The sequence below is a fragment of the Belonocnema kinseyi genome, chromosome 10, assembly GCF_010883055.1.
Source record: "Belonocnema kinseyi isolate 2016_QV_RU_SX_M_011 chromosome 10, B_treatae_v1, whole genome shotgun sequence".
Classification (NCBI taxonomy): Eukaryota; Metazoa; Arthropoda; class Insecta; order Hymenoptera; family Cynipidae; genus Belonocnema; species Belonocnema kinseyi.
In genome coordinates this window covers 99474578-99500922 of record NC_046666.1, presented here as the reverse complement: position 1 = coordinate 99500922, position 26345 = coordinate 99474578, and the positions used below count along the sequence as shown (strand labels likewise).

Below are 26345 nucleotides of genomic sequence, written 5' to 3'. Positions count from 1 at the left end.
TCTCACTCGCTCACTTTTCCATATATAGGAAGAGGACAACTGCGCACCTGCGCACTCAAATCTAAGATCTTCCTGTAATGTGCGTATCACTTACGGTAATGTTTCTCTTGCCAGTTTCAGATGGCTTCCCACTGGCAGTTGGGTCTCCTTATTATTCCTTCGTGGTTTCTCCTCAGCTGTGAACGAAGTGAAGTTAGCTGTTGACCTCATTACAGTGTGGACATAGAGAGTTTCGTTCGATTTTCGATTTCGAAACAGCATCGGAGTCCCACTGCTAATCCGCGAAATCTAACCTCCTAATTCAATTCGTCAACAGTTCAAAATAAAAAAGGGTTTAACATTTTAATAAAGTAGAGGTGTTTTTTTTGCATCTTTTATGTTGTATTTAGAAAATTTACTCCTGAAAAGACATTTTGTGGTAAGAACAGTTTTTTCGAGTTTAGAATTCGAGGCGGAAAAGCCCATCATTTTTTAAAGAATTGTAGGTTGGCAGCAGTCGGGCGTTGACATCTGAATCTCCGATACTATGCCCGATGAGTATGTGTATTTCTTGACAGAAGTGTCCAGAAAACGTTAGTTCGCGCGGTGTGAGTCGGCTTTATTTTACATTGCGTTCGGCTTCATATAGTATGCAACTTATTTTTTCGCAACAAAATGTCTATTAATCTGGCGAAAAATAAGGATTCGCTAGTCGCAGCTTGGCAAAGCGTGGTTAACGACAAGTCGCCAGTCAACTGGTATGTTAATGTCGTTTCATATCACGGTGATCTTTATGTATATTTTTATCGTAATAAGTCTTTCGTAATTGCGCAATATAAAATAAATTGCTTTGCTAATTCCATTCCTGGGTTTAAAAAGTAGGTATCGAAGTGCTTCACAATTCATCATTTTTATTTATTATTAAAAGTGGATCACATTGCAAACGAAATAGAGCAGCTTTATTTTCTTATTTACAGTGAAACACTACAGATAAGAAACAATAAACACAATTTTAAGAACTTAAAAATCAAACAATGAACAGATTAAAATACATATGTAATGCAAACTAAGTTGAAGAAAGTGTAAAATAGGGCTAATGAGAATAATTATTAAACCTTTGATAACAAATAGTGCGCTAAAGGGATGAATTATATTATTTGTTTAGTCTAGAAAAAATACCATTACTATTTTTTGGCTTAAAAGTCTTAATTTTCAAATTATATTTTGAAAGTCTTTTTAGTTGTTTATTATAGAAAAAATACAGTTCTCGATAATTGTAAATCAAAGCCATTGACAATTCTAAATAGAGGACTAACAAAATTTAACTATTTTTATGTTTAAAAACTCATTGTTAAATTTACAATTTCAAATGCAACAGTTTCAGTTTTTAATCGGAGTGTCTATTCGACCAGGATTCTGGACAAATAGTTCACTTGTCTCGGAATGGCTATTCGACCAGAATTCTGGACAAATAGCCTGCTCACAGCTAACAGCTGTTCGCCCAGAAATTTTGCAAGAATAGAATATTTACTTTCATTTAAATGATCGTTGTGTATACATAACCGATATTTTCGCCGGACTTCAATATTTTAATCCGGCAAATTTTGAAATCAAGGAACCTATTTTTCCGGAAAAATCTTTTTTTAATTTAACTAAATTTTACTATTTTATCAAAAATTAGGAATATTAATTTATAAATTTATACACAAATTGACATACAATCAAGAGTAACAAACACATTAACAAGGGGAGAACAAAAATTGTAAATTTTTTCGCCGTTTTAAAAAAACTCAAGTTATGAGCCATACAGAGTTTGGTGAAAAATATTTTCAATTGTCCGATAACTCAGGGAGCAGTGTTTAAAGACATTAAAACCCGTTGAAAAAATACGTTTTAGCGACTGGTCACAGAAGAGTGATTGGTCACATCTCGAACCCCCTTTCCAGCTTCCTATTTAAAAAAATATGTTATTGCAATTGGTAACGGAAGAGTGATTGGTCAGATCTTGCACATCTCGAACCCCTTTTCCAGTTCTTCCTTTTAAAAACACGTTTTATTGAATAGGCACAAAAGAGGGTTTGGTTTAATCTCGTACCTCTTTTCCAGCTCTCCCTTTACAAAATTACGTTTTAGCGACTAGTCACAGAAGAGTGGTCACAACTCGAATCCCTGTTCTAGCTTCCTGTTAAAAAAATACGTTATAGCAATTAGTCACGGAAGTGATTGATCACATCTTGAACCCCTTTTCCAGCTACCCCTAAAGAAAAATAGGCAATAGCAACTGGTCACAGAAAAGGGATCGGTCGCATGTCGAACCCCTTTTCCAGCTCCTCTTTAAAAAATTAGTTTTAGTGGCTGGTTACAGAAGAAAGATTGGTCACATCTCGAACCCCTTTTCCAGTCCCCCATTTAAAAAAATATGTTTTAACTACTGGTCACAAAATAGTCATTGGTCACATATCGAACCTTTTTTCCAGCGGCCTCTTTAGTAAATTCGTTTTAGCGGCTGGTCACAGAAGAGTGATTGATCCAATCTCGAACCTCTTTTCCAGTTCCCCCCTTAAAAAATTACGTTTTAGCAAATTTTCACTGAAGAGTGATTGGTCAAATCACGAACCCCTTTTCCAGCTCAACCTTGAAAAAAAATTCGTTTTAGCGACTGGTCACAGAAAACTTATTTGTCACATCTCGAACTCCTTCTCCAGCTTCCCCTTAAAAAAATAGATTTTAGTGAATGGTCACAAAAGAGTGATTAGTCACATCTTGAACCCTTTTTCCAGCTTCCTCTTAAAAAAAAAAAAAAACTTTATAGGTATTGGCCACGAAAGAGTGATTGATAACATTTTGAACCCCTTTTCCAGCTCACCCAATGCAAAAATAAGTTTTAGCAACTGGTCACACAAGAGTGATTGGTCGCTTCTTGAACCGTTTTTTCAGCTCCCCCTTTAAAAAAAATTAGTTATAGCGACTGGTTACAGAAGAGTGATTTGTCACATCTCAAATACCTTTTTCAGCTCACCCTTTAAAAAAATACCTTTTAGCGATTGGTCACAGAAGAGTGATTGGTCCTATCTCAAACCCCTTTTCCAGTTCCCCCTTTAAAAAAATAGTTTTTAGCGAACGTTCACTAAAGAGTGGTTGGTCACATCTCAAAGCCCTTCTCCAGCTCTTTCTTTTAAAACATATGTTTTAGCGCCTTGTACAGAAGAGTGATTAGTCAAATCTCGAACCCCTTTTCCAACTCCCCCTTTAAAAAAATACGTTTCAGTGACTGGTCACAGAAGAGTGATTGGTCACATTTTGAACCCCTTTTGCAGCTCCCTCTTGAAAGACATACGTTATAGCAATTAGCGACAGAAGAGTGATTCATAACATCTTGAACCACTTTTCCAGCACCCCCTATAAAAAAAACGATCTATTGTATCAAAAAATGAGGAATATCAATTTGACATCCTGCTAGCTGACGTCATACCATGAAATACCCATGTGACACCGATAAAAGTTGACCCTCTTCGGTAACTTTGCTTCGGAGCCTTCGGAGTTACTGACAATAAACATAATCTCAACTATCTGAAGATTTTAATCGATCTTATAAAATAATTTGACACAGTGTTTTCAGTCAAATTAAGTATTTTTTCGCTGATAATTTCTGGACGAATAGCCGTTTCGAGACAGTTCGTCTATTCGTCCAGAATTCTGGACGCCTTGACACAGCCGTTTTTAATATAGTAATAAAAAATCAGTAATCTACATGTTAGATAAAATTTAACCTTTGTATTTTGCCAAAGTGATAATTTTGGTGCCTTCACGATATTTTTTAAAATTATTATGGTTGATAGAAAAATTCTTTATATAGTCCTTTCGCCGAATAAATGTCTATCTCAATGCGATACCGCCAAAATAAATTTTGATTTGTTTGGAACAGGATAATTTGTTTACGTCAAACATTTGTTATTGTTATTCAGGTTCTCCATATCTCGGAAGCAAGGTTTTATTTTGTTGAAAAATTGAACATTCTATTTTCAATCGCTACTGAAGTCCGATTTTCAAAACTGTTCATATTTAGCCTCAAAATTCTTGAACGATTTATTCGGAACTAGTTAACTTAATGAAATCAAAATATTTTTACTGTTATTCAAAAACTTAAGAGAATAAGTTAAAAAAATTTCTTAATTGTACATAATACATTCTTTATCGCAATCCGTAGTAGAGTAATTCCCATATGGTGGTCAGTGTCACGTTGAAATTGTCAGCTGAAACATATATTGCGTCGAAAAGGAATAACTGTTTCTAGTCCAATTTTTTTGGACTTAAATCAGGAATACATCACCTCGGAAGTGGACTTATGTCTTATCTTTGAATGGTGATTTCCATTTTGCAGAATGCTTTTCGCTGTCCCTAATAATTCTGATTTTGTTGATTATCTACTTCTGTACTACCCTACCGATAGAAATCTCTGAGTTTTCTCTAGCGAAATAGCCGGGCTCATTTGAGACTATAAGCAGAGTTGATTTGAAACAATTTAGTCTGAGAGATTTGTGTCCTTTTCTAGGTCCTTTTAGTGGTCCTATGGTAATATAATGTTCCTTTTGTATTCGTCACGTACTGGGCGGGCAGAGTTATTTACAGTAGATTACCGTCGCTAATCCGGCTCCCTTTTTAAATTTCTCTTGAAATTATCAACACTTTTTTTAATTTAATGAATTTTCTCATTATACTTATTTATAATTATAACTTATATGCTAATATACCATTTGCTAGTTGAATTAAAAAATGTTGTATTTTCTGCGGTATATAATTCCATTTACGAGAAACGTCGTATTAGTTCCAATTTTAAGCATTAAAAAAAAAAGTTAGATATCTGAAATCATCGAAGCCCGTAGATTCCGAATTATTATGTATTAGGCTGTTAACTATGAACTTTAAAAAATCTACTTCTAAATTTTAATCCGAAAGCTTAACAAAGGATCACTGAGTGTCGGCTACTTTATTGATATAGCCTCTCTACTTGTTGTTTATGATCGAATTCGTATTTCAATTTCAGCCTCTCTGATTTTTATTTATGATCGTATTTACATTTCAATTTCGGAAAGGACATTTTAAAGCCTTTAAAACATTTAAAAGAACCACCTGGACATTTAAATGTGCCTGCGGAGAATTTCTTTGAGCTTCTCTGACCCTAGAGAATCTTTAGAATATACTCAGAGATTTCTGTGGGTAGGGTAGGGCACATCAGATGTGACAGTTTTTAAGGTTATGTTGAAAATCGGACTTTTCAGTTGCGTATGTACCTAAAAACGTGGGACTGTTTAAAATTATATAATATACACTTTCAATGATAAGCTAATATTCTTGTTTGAAGAATTTAGGTATTTCTATCATTCAATTTAATTTTGTTTTAAAGAATAAAAAACTTTTGTTAATATTTATCTATATATTTATTCATTGTATTTATTGATTTCAAATAGGTCCGCGCTTTTCGGTAGATGCGGCCATCTATCGGATATCAACGTACCAAAAAGGTACCTGCAAAAAAAGTTCTATTGGAGTGTCAGTTCTAAAGGATTCCAAATTTGACTTGAGTCGCAACATTACCGAACAGCTAGTTTGTTTCTGTGCATGGTGGAGGGCGACAGGACGAGAGATCGTGTTTAAATATTTTAAGTACTTTTTGTTTTCAATTACAGGTCTGTATTCAGTTATGAAGGCCAGACTAACAATCTGAAAGTAGTTTCCACTGGTGAAGGAGGATTGGAGGAGATGGTTGAAGAACTCAATAGTGGACTTATAATGTACGCTTTTTGTCGCGTTATCGACACTAAGACTAGTTTACCAAAATGTCTTCTTATTAATTGGGTACGTTACAACAAGAATAATTCGTAATTTTTTATTTACACCGCACTAATTTTTGCTACGGCGCGAAAACCACTACGATGGGTTTACATCGCAGAAAATTCTGATATTTAAATAGGCGAGTGAGTTTTTAAATAATTCTACAGTATCTTATTTTTTTAAATCCCTTTGATTGCATTTACTTGGGTCAAGGCTATTTTTTATTTTATTCGATTGAATATTGTTTCCAAGCAACAAAATCGTGCATTGATTCAAAGAAATTACTTCTTTATGCTCCATGTCTCTGATATAAAGAAATATTTCTCAACGGGCGTTAATTCAAGAAATTGATTTCTTTGAAACTTATAACTTAAGTTTCTCATGATGGTAGCACATGAAGCATTCATACCACATCGACGAAGTAAGCGCATATAATACGCAGCAAACGTCATGTTTATAAGTTCACTCTTGTATACAATAATATTTCAATTATTGTGTCAATTGATCAATGAATAGAATATTTCAATTTGCGAGTCAATTTATTAAGGAATAGGGCGAACCAAAAAGTTTTTTCGATGTTGTCATCTCCCCCCTCCCCCCTTATTTTATTTCATTTAGTGTAAAAATTATCCTGCAAATTTTATTAGATCAAAAAATTTAAGCCTGTATGCCAAGGCCTTACCTAGAGGGTGGGTTGAGAAGATCGTGCAAGGTCAGGGTGATGGCATCATTCTTACCTATCGAGGTTATTTTTAGTTAGTAGCATCTCTTGGAGGAACACACGCAAAGTTTCAGCCAAATCTGTATATCACTTTTGTGTTTGGTGTTCGTTTGAATCGAACAAGTCGAGTGATTTCCAAAAAATGTATGAAGGAGAATTTCTTGTATTCGTTAAACATTACTTTATGAAAGGCGTATCGCTTTAGATTAGAAAGGTTAATTAGTGGTTTCAAAATTTTCGAAGTGGCCATGTAAGCACAAGTGACTGCTGTTCTGGACGCCATGTCTAATCGTTTCTTCTAGAAATGATTGGGAAAGTCCATGATGTGATGATGGATGATAGAATAGTGAAGCTGCGTAAGATAGCTAGAGCTGTGGGCATCTCAAAGGAATAGGTAAATAAGATTTTGCATCAACATTTAGGCATGAGAATGCTATCCGCAATAAGGGTGTCGCGATTCCTCAAAGTTGACCAAAAACGAAGCGTGTGGCGTATTCCAAGGATAGTTTGCAGAGTTCAGTTACATCAGCCCCCCACCACTCTTAATTTTTGATCTTGAAGATCTTCAAATTCGCTCATATGCGTCATAGATAAAAAATTTTGCGCCACATTGATAACCGAGTTATTAGAGATCGAAATGGGGGAGGGGGGCTGGCGTCATTTTTGTAAACTAATAACATTTTTCCAAATTCATCATACCTATCTTTCATAACTTCAAATGCGCTTAAATGCGCCATCACTAAAAAATTTTGCGCTAGCTAATTAACAAAGGTATCAAATTTGGAGGGGGGGGGGGGTGTAACGCAGCTGTTACATCCTCAACAGTGATGTGCAATATAAAGTTGAGGACATCGATTCGTTCGACTTCAAATGCGCTCATATGCGCCATAATTTTTTTTTGGAAATTTCGAAAATTGCCTAAGATATAGAGTTAACAAAATTTTACGAAGTGATGACCAACCAAATTAAAAGTTTGCAGTCCGCATTGATGAAGGGAGTTTTCTATGGGGATTCAAATGCGCTTATATGCGCTATAAAGCACAAATTTTGCGCCACATTGATAATCGAGATATCAACGACCAAAATGGGGGAGGGGGGCTGGCGTCATTTTTTAAAACTAATTGCCTTTTCAAATTCATCATACCTATCTTTTATAACTTCAAATGCGCCACCACTAAAAAATTTTGCGCTATCTAATTAACAAAGATATCATATTTGGGAGGGAGGGGGCAGTGTATCGCAGGTGTGAAATTCTCAACAGTGATTTGCAATATAAACTTGAAGACATGGATTCTTTCAACTTCAAATGCGCTCATAGGTGCCATAATTTTTTTTTGAAAATTTTGAAAATTGCCCAAGATATAGAGGTAACAAAATTTTACGAAGTGATGATCAACAAAATAAAAAGCTTGCAATCCGCTGATGATGGGAGTTTCCTATGGGGTTTCAAATGCGCTTATATGCGCCACTTTCGAAACTAACAAAAACAATAATCAAACCCCCAATTAACACTTGCTACCGATAAACAACCCAATGATATCTCCAAATAACCTAAATTGCCATATAAAAATTTATAATAATCTCTTCAGACAGAATTTCAAATGCGCTCATAGGAGCCACTTTCAAAATTGACAAAAAACCATAATCAAACTCCTCATTTTCAATTGTTATCGATCCACCACCCGATGATATCTCCAAATAACTTTAATTGCAAAATAAAAATTTATAATGATCTCTTCATCTAGGATTTCAAATGCGCTCATATGAGCCACTTTAAAAATTGACCAAAAACAATAATCAACCCCCTCAAATTTAATTGTTATCGATCCACTACCCGATGCTATCACCAAATAACTTTAATTGTAAAATAAAAATGTTTAATGATCTCTTCGTATAAGATTCCAAATTCGCTCACATGCGCCACTTTCGAAATTGACAAAAACCATAATCGTCCCCCTCATTAACACTTGTTACGATTCACTATCCGATATCTCCAAATAAATTAAATTGCAGTATAAAAATATAAAATTGTCTCTTCGGATAGGATTTCAAATGCGCTCATATGCGCCGCTTTTAAAATTAATAGAAAACCATAATCAACACCCTCATTTTCAATTCTTATCGATCCACCACCCGATGATATCTCCAAATAAAATTAATTGCAAAATAAAAATTTATAATGATCTTTTCGTCTAGGATTTCAAATGCGCTCATATGCGCCACTTTTAAAATTTACAAAAAACAATAACCAACCTCCTCATTTTAAATTGTTATCGATCCACCACCCGATGATACCACTAAATAACTTTAATTCCAAAATTAAAATGCTTAATGATCTCTTTAGACAGAATTTCAAATGCACTCATATGTGCCACTTTAAAAATGGACAAAAAACCATAAATAACCCTCTCATTACCAATTGTTACGAGTCACTATCCGATGATATCTCCAAATAAATTAAATTGCATTATAAAAATCACTGGGGAGTGTGTTGTCCCTGATTTAAAAATAGTGAATTATTAACCGAATTCAGAAAATACGAGATTCCCAACAAGCATGAAGTTGCTGCGTGAGTGAATCTAGCGTGGTTATGGCAGGAGTTGGGAATCTGCTAGTGCCCAACATGTTTAATACATTGTGAACGCTCCTCAAATGAAAATCCTCTACACCTTAAATTTAGGGGTCATTCACAAAATACGTGATACATTTTTCAGAAACTTATACCCCCCCCCCCCCCCCCCCCCCCCCCCCCCCCACCCGCGTGATACTTTCTCCATTGGTCTTAACATGGAGAATGATACTTCGACAGACCCCATCCTCTCCTAAATGTATCACGTATTTTGTGAATGACCCCTAAATTTAAGGTGTAGAGGATTTTCATTTGAGGAGCATTCACAATGTATTAAACATGTTGAACACTAGAAGATTCTCAACTCCTATAATAACCACTAGGAGATATCATCGGGTGTGGTGGATCAATAACAATTGAAAATAAAGGGGTTGATTATGGGTTTTTGACAACTTTTAAAGTGGCGCATATGAGCGCATTTGAAATCCTAGACGAAGAGATCATTATAAATTTTTATTTTGCAATTAAAGTTATTTGGAGATATCATCGGATGGTGGATCGATAACAATTGAAAATGGGGTTGATTATTGTTTTTTGTCTATTTTTAAAGTGGCGCATATGAGCGCATTTAAAACCCTATATGAAGAGAGCATTACACATTGTCATTTTGCAATTAAAGTTATTTAGTGATATCATCGGGTGGTGGATCGATGACAATTGAAAATGAGGTTGATTATTGTTTTTTTGTCAATTCTAAAAGTGGCGCATATGAGCGCATTTAAAATCCTAGACGAAGAGATCATTATAAATTTTTATTTTGCAATTAAAGTTATTTGGAGATATCATCGTGTAGTGGATCGATAACAATTGAAAATGAAGGGGTTGACCATGGTTTTTTGTCAATTTTGAAAGTGGCGCATATGAGCGCATTTGAAATCCTAAACGAAGAGATCATTATAAATTCTTAAACTGCAATTTAAGTTATTTGGAGACATCATTGAATAGTGAATCGTATTAAGTGGTAATTAGGGGGATGATTATGGTTTTTTGTCAATTTCGAAAGTGGCGCATATGGCCGCATTTAAAATCTAAACCAAGAAATAATAATAAATTTGTATACTGCAATTTTACTTATTTGGACACATCATCGAAAAGTGGATCGTAACAAGTGGTAGTGAGGAGGTTGATTATTGTTTTTTGTCAATTTTGAAAGTGGCGCATATAAGCGCGTTTGAAATCCTATACAAAGAGATCATTATTAATTTTCATTTTGCAATTTAATTTATTTGGAGACATCATCGGGCGGTGGGTCGTAACAAGTGGTGGTGAGGGGTTTGATTATGGTTTTTTGTAAATTTTGAAGGTGGCGCATATCAGCGCATTTGAAATCCTAGACGAAAAGATCATTATAAATTTTTATTTTGCAATTAAAGTTATTTAGAGATATCATCGAGTGGTGGATCGATAACAATTGAAAATGAGGGGGTGGATTATAGTTTTTTGTCAATGTCACTGTTAAAGATTTAACACCTGCGTTACACTGCCCCCCCCCCTCCACATTTGATATCTTTGTTAATTAGCTAGCGCAAAATTTTTTAGTTGTGTCGCATTTGAGCGCATTTGAAGTTATGAAAGATAGGTATGATGAATTCGGAAAAATATGATTAGTTTAGAAAAATGAAGTCAGCGCCCCCTCCTCCCCATTTCGATCGCTAATAACTCTGTTATCAATGTGGCGCAAAATTGTTTCTCTGTGGCGCATATGAGCGCATTTGAAGATCTTCAAGATCATGTGATTTAAAATTTGATTTTTCAAATGGAGTGGCATAGCGTTACGCCCCCCCCCCCCCCACGTAACACCTGAGATAACACCTAGTCTTGTGGCGCAACAATTTTAATCGGTGACGCATTTGAGCGTATTTGGGGCGCAATTCAATGAGCTATAGAAAACTAAAAAATTAAGATTGGGGGGGGGGCTGGTGTGACTGACCTAGGCAGCATTGTGAAACGTTACCAGCCAGCACTGGCCGCGTATAGATACGAAGTACTGCGACTTCAGCAATCTGTACTAGGCTAGCACTGCTAGCACAAATTTTAATAATTGATATTGATATTAAAAACATACTTGGTCAAAGTTACCCTACTTTTGAAGAATAATTTCACGGTTTGTAACGATTATTTAACAATAAAAAAATAATATTCTTATATTGAAAACGACTTTTTCTAGTAGAATGAGAAATTTCAATCCAAATTTGTATTTGGTATCAAGTATATTTCGAAATTATCTCCACCATATGTTTCGATCAGACGAAAATTGAAAAAGAGGATTTTCAACGTATCAAACTTTATTTCGACTCCTCACGGTTAGTTAATGAAAAACTATTGTTAACAATTATTAATTGTGCGGTTTTCTTGGATTCGTAAAAGAGTCAGGAATCCGGTAATAAGCGTTAAATGCAGAAAAATTAAGAATTTGTATTCCTATGAATATGCGATTTTTCATCCGTCTAAAAATCCTCCAACGAGAACAGAAAAAGTGAAAATCCTGTTCATCTCAATCGATTTAGTAAAATTTAACGAAAGCATTTATTTTACCTATGTTTTATTATTGAATTTTTCTATAACTTATAAATTCGAAAAATATTTAAATTTATATTTATTTACATTTTAATAATTTATTTAAACGTCTTAAAAAATGCATCAAAGAAATCTATTTAAATGTGTGAATTAAAATAATTTGAACTCTAGAGAGGCGGACTTACATTGATTAAATTAAATTTTCAAATCTTATATTCTATATGAAGGAATTAAAACAATTTGTTACACATACTTTGTGAACTTATTAGAAGGAATAAAATAATCTGGAAATATAAACACTTTTGGGGAATAGAAGACATCTCTGTGAGGTTATCTGTCGTTACAATTACAAGGAAAAAAACACGTTCTCTTTGGGGGACTAGGAACCTATGCGACTGAGATTGAAAATATTGACCGATTTTTATTAACCTTTTTTTGATTTACGCAGAATAATATAACGATGCTAATGAAGTATATTAAAATTTTATTAATTAATATTGTATAAAATTCGGATTTTTCTCTTCTGTGTCTAATCTCAAATAATGGGAAGGTCTCGCGAGGCCAAAACCCGTCCGCTGGACAAACTACCACCCGCCGCAAGGTAGCGGTTTCCAGACAATGCCTGACCCAAGGTGACGGTCCCCTGATGATGACTTTCTCCCAGGCAATTTTTTCAAACTTTTTTTTACTACTTACCCTTTTTTTCTGAAAATATTCCAACTATGATTGGCTGCCAAAAATTTTTTGGGCACTAACAAGCTCCACCCTTTTGGGCGTGCTTATCATATTTCTGTCTCTCTCGCACACTTAACTCAGAGTTCCCACGCTATTACACAGCCCTCTTAATGAGCAGATTCTCATCACGTGTATCTTTAAAAAAAGGTTAAAAGCAAATTTTAAGATCTAACTTAAAAGCAATTTGATATTAAAATTTTTATTTTACCTTGTGTTTTTTGTTATCAAATTTAATTTGTTTATTTGTAATTTCATTTTTCACGAATAAAACAAAAACTACGCAACCGTAAATGGAATGAGATACGCCAAGACCAAAAACATTTTTGAATATAACTACAAAATAGTATATAAGCTATAATTATAAAATTTGTATAATGAGAAAATTCATCAACTATAAAAAAGTATTAATAATTTGAAGACAAATTTAAAAAGGGAGTCGGGATGGTGACGGCCAACTACTGTAAATAACTTAGTCCGCCCAGTAAATGACAAATACAATAGGACCATTATATGACCGTCGCATCACTCTTTAACTTTTCAGCGGGCGCGCACTGAAATTTCCCATGAGCGAGCGCGTGTCGTAAATTATACGTCATTCGAGTTTATAAAAGTTAACGAAAGAATTTCAAAATGTTTCCATGTAAAACAGCCACAAAATTTTTAAACTGGAAACAGAAGCCCCGGTTCACATCCTTAAAACCCCAGGTTATGTTCTAAACCTGTCAATAATGTTGAACAACCCCTCAAATTCAACACTATCACTTTTAACGAAATAATTTCAAAGTGTGTCCATGTAAAACAGCCATAACATTTTTTAAGTGAAAATAGTCGCACAAGTCACCTTCAGAAGACTCTATGTTTTGTTCCCAAACCGTCAATAATATTCGACAATCCCTTGAAATTCACCCCTATCACTTTTCACGAAACAATTCCGAAATGTCATGTACAACAGTCGTGGAATTTTCAAATAAAAAATATTCACAAGCGCCACCTTTACAGAACCCCATATTATGTTTCCAACCCCACAATAATATTCCACAACCCCCAAAAACAACCCCTAATTTATTTAGCGTACTCGTCCGCCATATTGGATCCGCCATTTTGTTTTATAAATTTTTGATATCGACTTCGTATTCAGTGACCCAAAAAACCTCAGAGTAACATAATTTGGCCCATTTTATACTTTTGGTAAGCCTTTAGCGATTCGGCCCGCCTGTGGAACGATATAAATGTGGAAAAAATCAGATAAAATAGTACAGGATACGTGATATACTTAAACATAAAGACGCATATAACAAACAATTCTTTGCAAAATCGCCTGTCTAGAGTTCAGAAAGAGATTGAGCTTGGAATAGGTGGAAGCTCAGCGCATAATAATAAGTGGTTCATGTAGGGGAGGGGTATTTGGGCAATTGTTGTAAATTTTACAACAGCGCGCCCGTTGGAAGGTTAAGGACCCAAATCTCTCAGACAATCTCTAGAGACGAAATCATTCAAATAGAGCTTGCAGATAGCCTAGAACGAGTCAGGCTTTTCACCAGAGAATATTATGAGATTTTCTGTCGGCAGGGTAGTAATAAAAAAATCTCCTTGAATTTTTCTAATAAATGTAGACAATATTTGCAAAATTAAAAATATATGCACTGTTAAAGGTTAAACATTCACAAATAATGAAAGAAAAATAATTTAGGCGTATATGTGGGTGATTCTGAACCAATTTATTTAAGTTATTACATTTTTTAAATAGGCAAAGAAACAGCCCAAAAAATGTTAATAAATTTCTAAAATTGCAAATATTCAATACATTCTTTTCTCAAAAATTAAAATTTTTTTAGATCCACACTAAAAGAAATAGTTTGAGGCTAATGGCGATCCGAGTTTGCTTGAGAATTTCTAACTGAATTAGAAAGAAAATTGTGCTGTCTCAGCCATACGAATTTGAGCATAATTACCTACGTATAAGAAAATCACCAAGCCTAATATGACAAGGAAAGTTTGTTTGACTGAAACGATAGTTGGGAAAAGTGTAGTATTAGATATATAATTAAAATATCAAAATATGATAATGTAGGTACAAAAATTGTATACCTCGGTATCATGGCTGTATTGAACGTACAATTTTATAAACTATCTATTTGAAAGAACACTGCGTTTAAGTGTTGCATTGGGCATCCGGCTGTTTGCTTGATTCAGCCATACCAATTGATGTATTGTACCGTGCATGCCATGCGAGATTGATGAGCCGGTGAGGTGCGCGTCGACTCGGCATATGAGTCGCCGTCTTCAGACTTGTGATTTTTGTAAGTTCTGTGTGTCTTACTCGTAATTATTGATGACTTCGTGTTAAATGAATTACTAGAATGGAATCTCGTTAAATTTATGTCACAGTTTCATGGTAAGTATTCATTATTATGTGTCAAAAATATATTTGATTGAATTAAATTATCGAACGTAACCTCACGTTAATAGTAAGTCCGAAGCATGTCAACGCGTAAACAAACTCCTTAGATTATTATTGTCATATTTTTATAGACAATGTGGTTAGTGAAGAAGCTTTTGAATACCTAACTCCAAAATTTGTACAAGATTTATTCTTGAATAAGGCTGGACCTATAGCTATTTTTACAAATAAGTGGCAAAAATGGAAATCCACCCTTGTTGGTGAAAAAAATGAAAAATTCGCTCTTAAAACTTCTGAAACGTTACTAAATGTAAGAATATTTCTGTACCTTTCGATTCTAATTAATTTGAGCCAATATAAATATTAACTTTTTTGAGACCTCACGGGCTTTTCCCTTAATTATCTTTAAATACAATTTATTCCCCTGATCGAATGCATTTAAAATCAGGCAGGTTCTGCACTTCAATTAGCGGAATCTTTGAGTGTATTATTTTATTATTTTGATTCAGGAGAAGAAATGATGATTAGAAAGATTTTTTTTAATTTTGACGTTTATTTTTTAAAAAATTATTATTTTTTTTTAATTGAAAAAGGTGCGTTTTTCATAACATTTAGAATTCCTAAGTTATTTTTTTTTTTTAATTCTAAACTTAAATTATGAGAATTCATTTGTCGTGAACCTTTTTTGATTAATTTCTTGTACCAACCACTGCACAATTTCGATTTCATAATTTCTGGCCTTTTCCACGGTGATTAAAAAGTTCTATATCTCAGGCCAAAATAATTGGAGAGTTATCCCAGTGGGCACAAAACAACAAATCCCAAGAACGTCACGTCTTATGTTAGGTCAATCAAAGTCTCTAAGACGTTCAATGTCCTAAATATGACCTAAATACGTCTTAAAGACATAGACGTTCTTGGGACATCTTTCGTACTGACATTAGACGGTTTAAGAGCATCCCTGTGATGACCAAAAGACATGTTATAAAAGACATCTTAGGGATGTCCCAAAGACGTCTCTAGGATATCCTTAATTTTTTTGCCCACTGGGATGAGAAGAAAAGAATAAGGTTATAGAATATTTGATATAATACAATCAAACTAATTAAACTAATCAAGTTGATGGTAAAACAATACTATGATCGCTCGAAATCTGAAAAATTGAAATGTAACCCACTCTTGCTTCAATAAAATTTCTACTGAAGTTTAAATTATTGGTTCACTTTTTAATGAGTTAGATTGGAAGAAAATGTTAAAGAATTGTATTTTATAATTCCCAAGTCTATTACAACGTTAGTTTTAATGTTTAAGTAACTGTTATGATAATGTTTTAGAGAGTTTAAAAAATACTAGCCTCCATCGTTCGTTTATTCTCGCTTACCAATGAGTATTATCAGAAGAGAATTGTAATTGTATCGCACAATTCATGCGTTTTTTCCAAAGTTAACCTTAAGATTTATTTCACTATACATGTAATGGGTATTTTTAAAGACTTACAAAAAATACTAGTTTTCGCCTTCATGTTTGTGTTATTCCGTATAAATAATTTCTAAATAAATTATGTATTTAACATTTATTTGCTTTTAATTTTTGTATCTTCAGAATAATATTTGAGTTTTGTGAATACAATAGGTCATGATTTTTAGGTAATTTCGTCATTTTACGCCTGATTTCAAATTAATTCGGTCAGCGATGCTTGTTATTCGTACGCTATTCTCCAAAAAACCGACGTTGATTACAGTTTACTTGTAACCACTATTAATAAGATCGCCGATGGTTATAAATATAAATATTTATAAAATCTTAGTACATACATTGTTATAAGCTTAGCAATATTTTTTATAGAATGAGTCACAAAAATTTGCAGACGGTCCTGCACAGTTGTACGTTATATTTCCGATTTTTTTTAAAACTCGAAGATAGGTTAGCCGCAAGGCTTTAGGCGTTAGGAATACGAAACACATAGGGTTCGAACCCGTGGCAAATAAAAATTTGCATAGCGTGCGATTATAAGTAGTGTAGTAATTATATACAGTAATAATATAATAATACAAAAGATTAATTTTTTTTGTGGTGAAAAATAATAATTTCTTCGATGTAGACTGTATTTTAGCTAGAATTTTAGATTTTATAGAAGTATTTTACGTTTTTCGTATACCCTGCCTTTCAATCAAGATTACGCCACCACGCCCTTTAATTTTTTAGAACTTTGTAACACATTTAGTTCAATAGTTCAACCCAATGTAAGACAAAGACGATTTTTGCTTTTATTAAACTACCCATCGTATCCTCTACTATAGGATTAGTTCTATAAATTTAATATATATTTTTTTCCGTTTATCTTCGAAAAATACTTTGCAACGAAATTATAGTTTTATATAATTAATAATAACGAAAGTACATAAAAAAATGAAGTTTTAAATTCATTTTAACTCCACTGCAGTATGGAGGATGCATCCTCATTAGAATTTTCTATCAGGCATTCTTAGCATTAGAGTATCCGAACGGTATGGTTAGATCTTATGAATGGGAGGTACAGCTGAGAGCCGTGCGTATGGTTGATTTACCCCATATAATTCTATCTGTAATTATGGTAATTATGGTATGGGTAAAATACGCAAACCGTATCGCTGTAGCTGAGCGAGCAATACATTATGGTTGGAATAAACAGAATTATACGTGTATCATCGAATTATTTCTTTTAGTGCAAGTGAATCTATCTTAAGGCCATGTGATGAGTGGGTCACGTGACCATATTCCAACCTGACGAACACTTTATTTTTTAAATTATTTTCATAAGAAGCGCCACATCGAGTTCAAAAATTTGGATAATATACAAGAAGCACTAAGAAAGGTTGGCCTGGTCGTACATTTTTATAATTATGAACAGTTTTTTTGGTAATTTTTTTGTTGCTTCTTTCGTAATTATTAAATTTTACGAATCATCTGCAACTGGATGTGGCTCTTTGTGTAAAAATAAGTTAAGAAATAAAGAAGTGTCGGTAAGGTAGGAATCTGATCACGTGGCCAGATGGCCTCAAAGTCACATTGCCTGAAAGTTCCCATTGTATTTGTGTAGCTTTAGCCAGATCCATTTGGGTCTAAGACAATCTACGGTTTATATTATTTTCATTAATTATTTAAGAATGGTTTTGCAGCAGTGCATATATTTCTAATTTTGCAAATACTTTCTATGTAAGAAAAAGGTCCAAGCACTGATCCCTGTGGTACACCTTGTGGCACTTGATATATTCTGCCGATGGTGTCAAAGTTTTTTCCAGCTACTGTCATGTTTTGAAGGTAATTTCCGATTATTTGTATAATATTTGTCGGCATTTTCAGTTTATCCATCTTAATAAGAAGCTCTCTGTGGTTTATGGAATCAAAAGCTTTTGTAAGGTCTGTGCTGATAACCGAAATTGAGCTGCCGTTTTCTATTCCTTCTGTTATGTGGCTAAGGGTTCTCAGTGCTTGGGTCTGTGTGCCTTTTCCCTTGCAAAAGCTGTGCTGGAATGGAGGGATCACTTTCTCAATTTCTTTTTGTATCCTGACCAGAATGAGTTTTTCTAGAACTTTCCCCATGATGTTCAGCAAAGTGGTTGGTCTGTAGGATTCGGGCTTATGAGTATCCTTGCCTTTCTTGTGTAAAAAGATGCAGTGACTCAATTTCCATTTTTGTGGGAAATAGCCTGTGTTTAGACAAAAGTTAAAAAAGTTTACCAATCTGTTTTTGGTGAGCGGGCACATATTTTTTAACTGTTGGATCATAATCCCGTCTGGGCCAAGCGCTTTGTTATTTTTAAATGTTCGCATGATTTTTCCCACCTCAACCACGTCGGTTTCTTTCAGAGTTTGAAATGGTGCGTTGCTGAGTTCATTTGGTTGTTTGCTTGTGATCACTGATTATTTTACTATTGCTGAATCTATGAGCTTGTCAATCCTTTTTTCTACTGTATTATTCCCAGGAAAGACAGGCAAAACTGTGTCGGTTTTTTAAAGCGATTTTTGTATCACCCACAGTTTTCGTCTATGATCGTCGGTATTGTTAAGTGTTTCTGTCCAACGTGTTTCATTCCAATCTACTAGCGAGGATCCCACATCTTTTATGGCCTTTTCACACTTCGTTTTAATTCTCCCAGAAATAAATCTAGCGTTGAGTCTTCGTCATTTATTTCTCCTCCTAATAAGTTGCTGGATTTCCGTTGGTAGTGTACAGATTTTACTTGAAGCTTCTTTCAGAGGAGCAAGTTGATAAGAGCTTGTTTAATAGTATTTTCAAGATTTTCAATTGCTTTTTCACAATCGTCATTGGTGTTGATTTCGTCTTCGGTAAATTCAGTACTCAGTAGATCTGTTAAGTGAGTTGTATTCTTTATATTAAAAATTTTTCAGATCTCGTATCAGTGGCATGACTTTTTTGGAGTATACGTCCAATTTTAGAAGCCATGGTCGATGATCTGATCCAATATTTGACATGTGCGTTTAGATTTTTGGCTGTGGCGAGTGCAAAGTCAAGGCTGTCCGAGCCCCGGTGCAGCGACCTCGACGGCTCAGCGTAGCGCCAGAGATTTGAGGCCCAACTCACTGCCTCAGTTATAATTTTGCCTCTTGGGTTTGTTGTATTAGAACCCAGAACTGGGTGCCTTGCGTTAAAATCGCCCACCAAAATTGTGTTGGGTTTTGATGTCGAATATTTAAGGATTTTTTCTGCTGTTTTATTTCTACCTCTTATCGGTATATAGATTCCAAACAGATCGAATTTTTCCTTGTTTACTGTGAAAACGGTTATGCCACAGATTTCAATGTACCCGCTTATATTTTTTCCATTGAATTTGTTTATTACCTTGCCATTCCATTTTATGTAATTTGCAACGTACAAGTTTGTCCCAAGATATCTGTCAAATTTGGCAGAGATCTTGGAAACCCCCTGAATGTTGTTTTTGGCTTTAGACCTGACTTCATTTAGAATTATTATGTCAAGCTTGTTTCTTGCGACTATATGCAACAGCTCTGGCTTTCGTATGTGAATGCCATTGATGTTACAGTGCAAGATCTTAAGACCTGTCATTGATAATAGTTCTTAACCATTTGTGAGTAGTCAAGAATTTTTCTTGATGGCTAGTTATATTGTCAAAGAGATCAGTATACATTTTTGCTAGTTGTTGACAATGACTTACCGACTCGAAATCCATTTTAGTCACTATTTCCTCTAATGTATGAAAGATAGCATAGATGGCTCCTTGATGAATGCCGCCGCTGCTTCCTCCCTTTTTTTTTTGTTTCACATTTTTTGAGGCTCCTGAGGTAGAAGCTACTTGGGCGTACGAAACAGTTTTAACCATGCTCGCACGGTTCGGTTGAGTATTTTTTTCCTTCGGTTTCTACCGTTCTGCTACCACATTTTTAGCCTGACTCGGTTAGATTTGTTGTTTTTGTTGAAATTCTCCCTCCTTTGTTGATTTCGTTTGATTTCCGACTGGAACAGTGGGCAAATTGATTTGTTTGCTCCATGTCCTTCTTGTAGGCAGTTGGAGCAAACCTCAGTTATTGTTCTTTTAGTATTTTTTGGAGTCGTTGGTAAAATTTGTTTCCTTCCGCAGTGAGCCTTCACATGTCCGAAGCCGTAGCAATTTTTGCACTGTGTGACAGCCGTGCTTTTGGTTTTATAATTAACCACTTTAACTTTCTGACAAAGGATATTTGTAATGCCTTTGATGTCCGATGTTGGAATAGTTTTATCAAAAATTAAGAGTAAGGAGCGTTTGCTTTCAAATTGGATTGCTCTTTTTGGCTCAAATCCATATCTGTTTTTAATGTCAGATATGATTTCGTTCTCATTAAAGCCATCAGAGTATAAGTATTTGATAAAGAATTTATTACTTGACTTACTCTTAGCTTTGATTTCATGCGTGAAGAATTCTACTTCACTCTTCACAAGCACATCTATTACTTTCTTGTGTCCATCCACATCGCCGGCTTTTAAATATGCACGACCAGCATCTTTATTTATTCGCATTAAAGATTTTATCGAAGTTGCTAGTCTTGTTAATTTCTTAATTCCATCACCTTATAAGAGTTGGTTGCTTATTATTGCGATGGGGGCAGTGAGACGAGTCTGCCACTGCTCGCACTCATACCACAATCGGTGGTCTCTGTCTTTTCACCTTGCTGGGCTGTCATCATTCTGTTATTGTTTTCGCTTTCTAGAAGCAAGTCAATTATATAATCATTATCGTTGCCTGGTGCCTCAGTTTCTTGAATGGCCGAAAATTTCTTTGATATTTCTGTTTCATTTCTTATGATCGGGCCCTTTACCTCCTGTTTTTTTATAGGTTCATCTGTGGAATTTTCAGAGTCACCCTCCAGCAAGTCAACCCGTCGTCTTTTGCCCTGTCCTGCCCCCAGAACTGACCTATTTTGCACAGCACATTCGATGCGAAAAACTTGTTCTTCTGAACTTCCGTCGCACTCACATTTCAAGGTTTCCCACTGCGTAAATTTATTTTGTAACATACCGCGAATTTTTCTTTTTTTACCACAGTCACTACACGTATTAGAGCTGAATAATGTTTTTGCACTATGCTCTTCGTCAAAGTAGGTGATCAGATAAATTTTTGGTCCATCCGGACCCACTTCCACGACCATAAAAGTCTTACATATCAAAATGAAATATCGAAACATATCGAACGTGAGCGGTAATCAAACACGTCTACTCGCTACCGTGGCTCGAACGAGACTCAAGCCAATGGTATCCCGAAGCCATTCGGCCATTTTGGAATTGTGTGGCTTAATGGAAACACTCATTGAAAAAACTAAAATTTGCAATTAGCTGCTGCTCCTTGCTAGCACAAGGTCACCTGTCGACTGAAAGATATGATAAGTATATAATGTAAAATAGTGGCATTCAAGTAGATTCTGTTATATCTCGTCCCACTTTGGCCTTTCTGTGTTACATCTCGCCTCTTTGTTTTTGCCTTTTCTGCAATTAAGCAATCCCTTTTCAGGTTCTCAACGTTTCACGCCTTTTTCGTTTGTCTAATGACCATTTTACCTCTACCTAATTCCTTCGTCAGTACCCTGTGCATCTCCAGTTCACCCCCATTACCCATCTCAGGAATCTCTCTTGTAAATGTTCCACTCTCTTGTGCTCCTTCCTTTCTCATATTTCACTCGATACTTTAGTACAGGCAACACTAAAGCATCAAACATCCACACGCTCATCATCAAATCGTACCTAAACCTTCTTTTCCGTATACACCACACCTGTGCCATTATTTTGCTAGCACGTTCTACCCTTTCTCTGACCTGTTGCAAAACACTCCTTTCACTTCAAACTCAAAACCTAGGTAATTAAATTAGTCCACCTTTTCCACCGTCTCTCCGTACATCTTCCATTCATATTCTACCCTTGTCCTTCTCTTCCTAAAATACATCATTTTTGTCTTATACACATTTACCGTCAAGTCTTTCATTCTCACATACTTACATACTCCTCGACTACATTGTCTGCGTATGCTAATGAATATATCTTGTATTGAATCCATTTCAAATCAGACAGGTTCTACACTTGAAGTTGTAGAATCTCTCGAGGACGAAATATGTTGTTTTTTAGAGGAAATTAGGCGTACGTATTTTTTCGATTTGTGAACATTTTTTTTACGTAGTTATAAAAGTTATAAAGTATTAAAGTTAGAGAAGTCGATTTTCTCAAAAAACCCACACTTATATTTTTTGTCAATTTTTTATTGTACTATCATGAGGAAAATACCTTGTGAGTTTTATGCGGGCTAAATAACTTTCGTGGTCAGGAGATTTTTTCATAAAATCGAATTCTCGCATTTTTCTTGCAAACAACGTGAAAATACAAAAATTAAATTTTCATAAACAAAAAATTCTCTTGATCTAAAGAATGGTTTAGTCCACTTAATACTTATAAAGTATCTTATTTATATAAACAAAAATGTGTCTAAAAGTATAAAAGGTGAGGTTTTTCCCCTTTCGCGGAAATTGCCCCTATGTTTCTAGTCCTTTAAACTATTTTTCAAATTTAACATATAAATTAATTGAAACTCTAAAATGTCTTTATCGGGAGAATTTTTAAATAATTTGCTACTAATCACAATCTAAAACATTCACACTTGGAAGCCATCACCGACGCTAAAACTTTCGTGACTAAAGTGCAAAAGTACGTTCCAGCTGTTAAACTGATTTTACTGTCTACACATGATTTAAAAAAATTTCGACGATTGAAAACGCAAGAGCGGAAAAAAGTGCCGTCCAATCCCTAGTATACAAAAATGTCACATGTGGAAGATGGAGATTGATAAAGGTGATATCCAAAATGCTTACATGGCCAAAACTGCTAAACGCGATTGGGCTCATAAATGATCTACAACAGACAATGATTCCTCTTCGGGTACTGAAGACTAATGAAGATTCTGAATAAATTAATAATAAAAATCTGAAAATGAAGGCCCAGGTATTATTTATTTCTTAAACTGAGATTTAAACGAAGTTTTGTATATTATTGAAAAATATCTAGATAAATGTGAAATATATTTAAATATATTGATTAAAAACCTTTTTAGTCAAACAATTGCCATGTCTTGGCATTATTTTTGTAACTTAAGTTGCTTCGGCAAAAAATTTGAAAATTCGATTTTATCAAAAATAAATTTCTAACGATCAAAACGGTTTAAACCACGTAAAACTCACAGGAAGTTCCTCTTATACTAACATACATTTTTCTTCAATATGGAACAAGAATGGTGTGTATTTTCATAAGCCAAGAGTGAAGATAATTTGTTTGCTTATGTAAATTGAATTTTTGTATTTTTCTCGGAAATGGTGCAAGATAGCATAAACGAGTAAAATAACTTTTTTTCGAACTCTCTTAACTGTGCGAAATATGTTCTTAATATTTTTTTGTATCTATCGTTGGCAAGAAAAATGCGAGAATTCGATTTTATGAAAAAAAATCTCCTGGCCACAAAAGTTATTTGCCCGCATAAAACTCACACTGTATTTTCCTCTTAACAGTGCAACAAAAAATTGACAAAAAATATAAGTGTGGGTTTTTTTGAGAAAATCGACTTTTATAACTTTAAAACTTTATAACTTTTATAACTCCGGTAAAAATTTTGAACATATTTCGTTCTCGAGAGATTCTGCAACTTCAAGTGTAGAACCTGCCTGATTTGAAATAAATTCGATGCTTGCCATTTCCCAGTAACGTTTCCCCTTTTTCTTTCTTCTTCTATTTCTCCTCTAAATCTGCCAACTAGAGACTGAACAGTAGTGAGCGCTGCGGTCACCCTTGCCTGAGTTCTCTCGATCCCATCTTGATCTACTCCTTCCGCTTTTATTACTTGACATAACACCTTTCTGTTTATCGAGTCAAACGACGCTTTAAAATCAACAAATAAGGCCACTAATTTCCCTTTTTTCCATCCTAAGTTACTACTCACTAGATAATGGATTATATAGATGTTGTCTTTCGTTTTCAACCCCTTCACTCTCTCATCACTTATACCTCTGAAAAATTACGTATTACTTACATGAAGTCAAAGTGACCCCTATGTGACTTTAAAAGGTTGTCATACTGAGTGTATGTATGGTTTCAACTTGAAGAAATCCACAGACCCTATTTAATATGTAAAAATTAGATTGTGATTTTTTTTTCAAAATAAAAATTATTTTGAGGTGTATAAAAAAATGGTTTAAATCCTATTCAAATTTTAGTCTGGAATTGATGTTGGGGTCATTCTGATCCCATGTAAGTGATGAAGGTTAATTAAGGGCACCACTAAAACTTCTTCCATTCCTTAGGCCACCATTCTCCTCTTGAAACCTCGTTAAAACCCCTCCACATTTCCTCTTTCACACCTTCCTCTCCAAATCTCCAAAGTCTTGTTCTCTATATAGTCTTATCCTGTTCCTTTGTTTTTTTCAGCCTCGCTTTCGCTCTATTCACTTCCTTTTTACTCCGTTATCTTTATACGCTTCCCCTTCCATCACCCTCCTCTTTTCACCGTATACCCTAAAAATATATACCTTAAATACCGTAATAAAATAAATTTCTAACGATCAAAATTGTTTAAACCACGTAAAACTCACAGGAAGTTCCCCTTATACGAATATACATTTTTCTTAAATATTGAACAAAAATGGTGGGTATTTTCATAAGCCAAGAGTGAAGAGAATTTGTTTGCTTATATACATTGAATTTTTGTATTTTTCTCGTAAATGGTGCAAGATATCATAAATGATTAAAATTACTTTTCCAGACAAAAAATATATCCGATTTTCAAGGGACAATTTATGAGTTTCAGTGGTTACCCTTTGGTTTAAATTTTGCACCCTACATCTTCACAATGATTATGAAACCGGTAGTGTCATACTTAGGATCATTATTATGAGTTTCGGTAGCTTATTAGATGATTTTCTATTGCTAGGAACATCATTTGAATCATGTCAGGAGAATGTTAGTATTACCTGCAATTTGCTACAGAAATTTGGTTTCATTATCAATAAACAGAAGAGTCAGGTAATACCGTAGACTAGAAAATCATTTCTCGGTCTAATTTACGATTAACAAAAAAATGTCAGATGAACTTCCAATACAAAAACGAAACAAGGTATTAGGACAATTTAAGAAGCTTGAGAGCGTAAAGAAATGTAAAATTAGAGAATTTGCTTATTTCTTTGGGACCCTAGAATCGTGTTGTTCAACTTTGAAGCATGTTAGAGTTCATATAAAAGCTTTGGAAAGAGATAGATTTTTAGCTCTTGAGCATAACAATAATTATGATGCTAGTATGTCTTTCGGCCTGTTCTCTCCTGTTGCTCTAAAACGCTTTCCCATGGGATTTTCCTTGTCCTTTCAATCCTCTCCTGTTCTCCCTCTTTCCTTGATGTTTCCTCCCTTTCTTCCCTTATCCTCCGGTTTCTTTCCTCTTCCTACGCCTTTGTTTATTTTTCCCACGTCATTGATTCGTTTGTTTTAGGTGATGTAGGGTTGCTTTAAACTTTAGGTCATTTGCTGCCTGAACCTTCAAATGTTGGGTAAGTTCCGTTTCCTGCTCCAAGATGCCTCCCACTGCTCCCTCCAATTCGTCGGTTATGTATAGATTTTTGATTGCGTGACGCACGTGTCTGTGTGGGTGATACCGTATTTCCCATTCCTTGGCACCATTCATACGTTTTGTCAGCCAATCCCATACTCGGAATGTTTTTAAATGTTCGTCGTATTTGGGCACCTGGATGCTGCCCTGGAACAGGTAACATTTTACTGTTCGATTTTGTTCTTGGAGTCGGTTTTTTAGAGTTTCTTTAATTTTAGTTGTTTCGTTTGAGTTTCGAGTCGTATCTTATTGTTAATACTATTGATCTATTGCCTTTTTGCCATCATTTAAAGTCTTAATATTCTAACTTAAAATTGATCATTTTTTCTACGTCTGAGTTTTAATTTTTTCTACGTCTGAGTTTGAAATCATTTATATTCCATTCTCCAATACTTTTTCCATTAAGGT

General features: G+C 34.6%; 1 protein-coding gene across 2 annotated transcripts in view; it reads left to right on the top strand.

Moving 5' to 3' along the window:
- Positions 1–236: 236 nt before the first annotated feature.
- LOC117182141 (drebrin-like protein) overlaps positions 237–26345 on the top strand; it is a 100397-nt gene continuing 74288 nt past the window's right edge. The window contains exons 1-2 of one of the 2 annotated variants that reach the window (XM_033375191.1): positions 237–418; positions 5667–5835. In XM_033375191.1, coding sequence (XP_033231082.1) covers positions 5740–5835 — 96 coding nt within the window. In that variant the 5' untranslated portion in view covers positions 237–418; positions 5667–5739. Of the gene's footprint in view, positions 419–456; positions 738–5666; positions 5836–26345 lie in introns of those variants that run through there. The other variant, XM_033375190.1, reaches the window with a different exon arrangement.